This window comes from Arachis ipaensis, chromosome B06 (assembly GCF_000816755.2).
Source record: "Arachis ipaensis cultivar K30076 chromosome B06, Araip1.1, whole genome shotgun sequence".
Classification (NCBI taxonomy): Eukaryota; Viridiplantae; Streptophyta; class Magnoliopsida; order Fabales; family Fabaceae; genus Arachis; species Arachis ipaensis.
Window position 1 is genome coordinate 271,844 of NC_029790.2, and position 6,740 is coordinate 278,583.

Sequence of the window (6,740 nt, forward strand, 5' to 3'; positions counted from 1 at the left end):
TAATGTATTTTATATTTATTAAAGTCTTTTTCTTTTATAGCGTCTTCAATTTTTATTTAATGAAATTTAAAGATTTATAAGAAGTGACATATTCAATGTGTATACAGTTATTGAGTTTATGTTATACATATCTCAAATATGCATACCTTTTTTGAGAAGAGGAATTATAATTTATGTCTTGCTTTTTATTTAAAGGAGAAAAGATAAACTTAAAACTAAAAGAGAATATGAACAAATCAAAATTAAAATTTTCAAGATATTCAATCCATCTAAATTTCGGATTATATTTCAACTTTCTGTACCTCATTTTTATCTGAGAGTTTATCTTTTTCTTTTTGGTTCTCCTTTCCAGGAGATAATTATGTGTTTATCTTTTATCTCATTGTTATTTGTAAGTTTATATTTGTTTTATGGTTTATCTTCTTATTTTTCTTATCTAATAATTTGTTTAATCTTGCCCATATTCCCAAAATCACCTGTGATCTTTCACAATTAAGAGCATTGATATGCACTTTTTCCAGCTATATAAATTGTCTGATAATAATAATAATAATAATAATTAATCTAGTTTCAATCCCAACTCAATTCTATATACGGTAAAAATTAATTACATAAATTATACGGAAATAGATCTTTTCAATTGTTAAAAAAAATTAAGAGTGTAAAGTATGATTTTTAGTTATTTATTATTTTTTTTTTTTCATATTTATTATTGATCACACTTACAAAATTAATGATAAAAGATTATATTTTACTCTTTTAATTGTAAAAAAAAATTGAGAGGATCGATTCCGGATTTGATTAGCTTATTAAGCATGACTAAAACTGGGGGGTGATAAATTAAACAGAGGGTACGGTGAGACATAAATAGGTTTTTGATAACACTAACACTTTGTTTGTTGTGTGTTGCTTGTGGTGGTGTTGTTGAGCCGCAAAGCAGAGCAAAACAAAACAAAGAAGGGGCAGAGAGAGAAAGAGAGAGATCGCAGGTTTTTTGTGCTGTGACTTGAGAAGACTGAAGAGAGATTGCAGTGTTTTTATTTTCATATTCTACCTTCTATCATAACCCCCAAAGTTCTTCGCCTAGACACAAACCTTGATTATTTTATTTTTATAATTTTTTTTCTTTTTTCCTTAGGTTTACTTTTTTTTCTGATTTATTATTTATTTGATCCTCTCGTTGGGTTCTTCTATTATACTGATCACAATCACAATCTCCGCACTTTCTTAGTTTCACTTTGTAAAAGAATAAAATAAAAAGAATACAGAAATTTGAGGAGAACTAGAAACCCTAATTGGCAATGGTTAACACAACGGAATCTTCCTCTAACCACCACTCCCCGCCGATGACGGCGGTGCCACCTGAATCCGACAGCCCCAAGTTCCCGCGAAAAAATCTCCCTTCTCCATGGGCTCAGGTTGTCCGCGGCGCCGAGCCTGAATCCACTGCCGGGACTCCCCAATCGCCGCCGCCACCGCCACCATCGTCTGCCTCCTCCTCCTCCTCCCTTGCTGCCAGCGTCGCGTCAGTCCCGGAGCAGCTGCCTTCTTCAGATTCCTCCTCCCCAAAGGCAGTAGCTGTCTCGCCGCCGGTGGACAACAGGAGTGTTGTGGCAGCTCCTCCCGATAGCTCCGATGGCGGTGAGGGCAATGCGGGTAGGTCTAAGAAACCCGCTTGGAACAAGCCTTCAAACGGCGTCGTATCTGAGGCCGGTCTTGTGATGGGAGGGTCATGGCCTGCTCTGTCTGAATCTACCAAAGGGACTCCCAAATTGGCGGCTGAACCATCTTCCAAGACTGCCTTAGATGCATCGCTCTCCACATCTCAGGTTTGATTCCAATCCATGCCCTGATTCTATTGAATGTTGATCATTGAAACCAAGAAGATTCCCTTTGATCTTTTCATGCTTCCCGTCTTAGATGCCAACTTAGATTTAGTTACTATGTGTGCGAAACAGCTGATAATAAAATCATACTGATATAAGAGAAGCAAACACAAAGCAGATATGGTGAATCCTACATGTGACTACATAGTTTAGAATATGGGTACAATTGAAAAGGGGAAAAATTTTAGTGTATGGATGATGTGGTCATAGGGTTTGTCATGTAAAGACAATTAAGATTGTTTCTTGTTTTATTAAGTGTTATGCCATTCTCTGGTAAGTATAAGTATATTTCTCATAAACAAGGGGTTTATATGTATTTACACGCTAAGAATGGTAGCTACTAAGTATTATATGCTTGTGTGACCTTGCTATTGTTCTGTAGGGTCCTGTAACTTCGAACTCTCCCCAAAGACAAGCTACTAGCCATGCAAAACCCAACTCTGCAACAACTTATAACATACCTAATAGGCAAAGACCAATGAAGCGTGGAGGTGGCAGCAGCGTTGGGTCTGGTCCTTCTTCAAGCGGCTTTCCCAATGTTGCGCCACCTCCACCGCCCTTTCCTGTATACCCAGTTCCTGCACCTGCAATTGGTTACGGTAATGTCATGCCGGGAGCTCCAGACCATTCTCCAAGAGATCATTATCGTCGTAATACCTGGGATGCAAGACCACCTGTTGGGAATTTTGTGCCTCCAATGACTGAACATCGGGGTTCATCTCGCCGGGGTAATTTTGGGTCCCATCCTAGGGGAGATGGCTCCTATCATAATAATTATGGTAGTAGGCGTGATCATGATCGTGCCAATTATGGGAATGCTAGAGATGCTCATGTACACCAACCAGGGGGAATATTGAGGCACCCACCACCGAATGCTCCTTCATTTGTTAACCCTGCACATGTTGGATCCTCACCCTATGCTAACCACATGGGCTTCCATGGTCCAGGTGAGTGTTATCTCCCTTTCTAGATGTGTTACTGATAACTGATTTGTTACTAACGCTCCTTTATTTCCACTTCAGACTTATTATATGTTTCACCAGTACAAGTAGATCCCATGAGGAGCATGCCATTCTTTCCTTCCACTCCTACTCCTCCTTCTCCTCCTCCTCCTCCTACGATGTTCTTCCATGCAGAAACTTCTTCTCCTCTTAACAATATGATTATCAAGCAAATTGAATACTACTTTAGGTGAATTTATTTGGATGTCTATCTGTTATTTTGTTAAGAAGCTTTTGACAGTTTAATACTTTATTTATGCTTCTTTTTTTTTAATTTTTTTTGCAGTGATGCTAATTTAGTAAAAGATGAATATTTAAGGTCCAACATGGATGAACAGGGTTGGGTTCCCATTACGTTGATAGCAAACTTTCCTCGCGTAAGTTGATTGTGGCTTAATAATAAGCAATACTTCATGCATCTTTCTTGTAGGGAATTTGAATATATGCTTACATCTTATAAGTTGGTTTTTGAATGGTAAGTAAGATTTATAGATATTGGTGAGTAAATCTTAGTAACTGAAACGGTTTGCATGTATGTGAATGGAATAATATTCTGTTTTACTATGTTAATTGTTAGTCGGCCTAACATTTTCTGTTGTAAGTTTGTTATATACCTAGGATCTATGCCTTGGTGTCTTTTCACCTAGTAAGTATGTATTTCCTTTTATTTGTATGATTTTGTTGTTCTTGGCTTCTTGCCAAATATATATCGAGTCATAATTGAAGTAGTACCACTAGTACCACTCCATCTGGCTGGAGTGGTATTAGCAAATAGGAGTTGTTTATTTGAAATTTAGATGTACTATATTCTCTTGTACTGCATGATTGATGGTCTGAAATCCCATTCGTAAATTTTTAATAGAGTAATGCTACACATCCAAGTCTTTTTATGAACCAAGTTAAACAAAAAGAGTTGGATGTGTAGCATTATTCTTTTTAATACTCTTCAAATGTTGCTTGTGCAAAACCTCAAATTTTAGATTTCTCATTATCCTTTTGGTTGATCTTTTTGTTGGAATCTCTGTAATGAACATACATGATGTTACAGTGTTATGATGGATGGAACCCTTAAGTTTTCTTTACATATATTTGAAATCGTTTAATTTTTTTTTTGGGAGGGGGAGGGGGTTGGAGGAAACTAATTCCATTCTCCATTGGGTGAAAGATTCATCCTATGAGTATAGAGTAATTTTGGTTAGGCCCTAATTGCAACATTGCCATTTTGATTCATAAACAATGAGGTTAAAAATAGATTTTATTGTAGTGAATGAATATTTTGTTCATTTATACTCTGCTTTAATACTATTCACTAATATTTTGTTATTACAAAGCAAATTTCTTACCTTTTTCCTGATTCTCATGGTGCAATAATTGTAAGTTTCAGCTTCAGCGCCTAATTTTGCGATGACATATTTTTCTTAAATATCAAACACCTTAGCTGTGGTTTTGTATTGTATGAAATGTTTTTAACAGGTTAAAAATTTAACAAGTAACATCCCATTGATACTGGATTCATTAAGAGGTTCAGCTATTGTTGAAGTGCAAGTAAGTTCCTAATATCTTATGTCAAATTTATTAGTGGATCTATTCACCAATATTGGTAAGAGTATATTTTTGTCCCTTTGATAACTTGCATAACTTGCAGGGTGACAAGCTAAGGAGGCATAATGAGTGGATGAGATGGCTGCCAGCTGCTCATCTTCGGTCAGATTCCAGTTCAATATCTACTGGTGGACCAAATTTCAATAACCTTGCAGCTAATTTTCAAACAATCACCTTGGAAGAAGCAGCTAAAATTGAAGGTACAGTCGAGTCGTCTGGTGTTACTCAAATCTCAAATGGTGATGATTCTGCTGCTCTTGTCAACAAGAATTAGAACTGTACCTACATAATCTACCCCACTCTAAATTTCTTAGCCTTGTCTGGCTTCTAGTATCCAGCATTGCAATATCTGATTTTTGGCATTTTCTTCTTCAATGCCCCTCTCTCCCTTTTTTTTTTCTTTGAGGTGATGGGAACAGAGGTTGCATGGAAGTTAATCCTTCCTACGGTTGCTGAGTTCGATTTTGATCGTAATTGAGTTTGAGTTGTGGAAACAAATAAAAATTGTTCACAATTGTTACGATCTAAAGTTAAAAGATTATGAAATTGGACAGACAAATTGAGAATTTTGATTGAGGCATATTTAATGTTATTGATTTATGGTGGCATGTGTGGATATCTCATTGGATGGTTACTATGTAAATTTGTTTTAAGTTATTTAATGAGGCAACTACTCCCGTGAAGATACCAAAAATATCTTCTTATGATGATTCTTGTCTAAAAAGTGTGACTTATTTGTTTAGCAACACTTTAAATAAAGGTAATATTTTTATTTCAAATAAAATCAAGTCCTATAACCTATCATCTAATGGTTAAAATGAAGTATCTTTATATGATGACAATAATAAAATCTTGATGGAGTAGCCATTATTTACTGAAGAGTGTCTTATGTTTGATTTGATCTTTGAATTGAAGAGGGTTTTATGTTTTATTTGATCTTTGATATGTTTACATAAAAACATGTATTCTCTAATTAAATTAACACAATCAAACTCGAAAGCCTCTGGGATTTTCATAAAGCAGTGGGATCGATCAAGATATGCTCGTAATGCTTCTTAAATCCCCAAACCCCACGCTAATTGCGTGAAACATTTATTATATTATTTTATTTGTTGTATAAAAAACAATGAAGATTATGTGATGAAGTTGTTGCAATGTTCACACACTACTGACTACACATCTTGTCTTAATAGTTACTAAAATGATAAAGTATATTTTTTGTTCCTGAAATTTGATAAAAGTTTTAAAAATACTCCTAAATTTTATTTTGTTTTAATTTTATTCCAGAAGTTTTCGATTTGCATTAAATATACCCTTGATGGTTAATTTTTCAAAAAATTTAAGTCCAATTCAACAACAATTTCATAAGAACAACCCTTAACACAAACAAATTAAACATAATTTTCTTGTATTATTGTTAGATTGGTCTTAAATTTTTTGAAAATTTAGCCATCGAGAATATATTTGATACAAATTGAAAACTTTTGGGACAAAATTAAAATAAAATAAAACTTAGAGGTATTTTTGAAACTTTTACCAAACTTCAGAGACGAAAAGTATACTTTACCCTTACTAATAATATACCTATATTATATATGTGGGAATTTTTCCATAAGAAAATCTTCCGAGAAATCCCTTCCATAAGGTGGAAAATTGCTCTTGGTTAATGTTGCAACTTGCAAGTTAGTAGCAAGGATCGAGTCTGCAAATGCAAAGTAGTAACTAGTAAACGAAAAGTCAAAAACTACTAATCTCGCTAATGTATATCTCTAAGGAGAAGTGATACATCTCCTTTTTCCTTGTCTTATGGTATTGTGCCTTGGTTCTCTCATCTTAAATAGTAGTAATTATGAACTTGATTGTCAACTACGAATTTAATGTAGGTTCATATATTATTAATGACTCTCACTTTTATACAGTGCTAATTCCATGGAGAAATGGTATGGTAATTCATATTTTTTATACTCAACTAACTCATTGGTAAAAGTAGAAAACACTACATGCACCGGGGGTAGAAATGGAAAAGTTCCACCAAAAAGAAATTAATCAAACTTTATTACAATGAAGTAGATTAATGAATTGGTAAAGTTATCTTCATGTTTTTCCTCTGTAACTTCTTTTAGCATTGCCAAGGATTGTCAGCTGATTTTGGAATTACTATTTTTTCTATTAATGAAATTACTATCTTGGATAAAAAAATAAATAGAAAATACTAACAAAAAAATAGCATAAATTTTATTTATACTTATTT

At 34.3% G+C, this 6,740-nt stretch overlaps 1 protein-coding gene across 3 annotated transcripts; it reads left to right on the plus strand.

Moving 5' to 3' along the window:
* Positions 839-5,097, plus strand: LOC107645324 (la-related protein 1B). Of its 3 annotated transcripts, none has more exons than XM_016349327.2 (6): positions 839-1,829; positions 2,269-2,833; positions 2,909-3,077; positions 3,174-3,264; positions 4,361-4,432; positions 4,533-5,097. In XM_016349327.2, the coding sequence occupies exons 1-6, from the start codon at positions 1,302-1,304 to the stop codon at positions 4,761-4,763; spliced, it is 1,656 nt and encodes a 551-aa protein (XP_016204813.1). In that variant the 5' UTR covers positions 839-1,301; the 3' UTR covers positions 4,764-5,097. The 3 variants fall into 3 exon arrangements, with proteins under 3 accessions (XP_016204813.1, XP_020959271.1, XP_020959269.1); XM_021103612.1 differs by having other exon boundaries at positions 4,361-4,490; positions 4,528-4,744; XM_021103610.1 differs by lacking the exon at positions 4,361-4,432.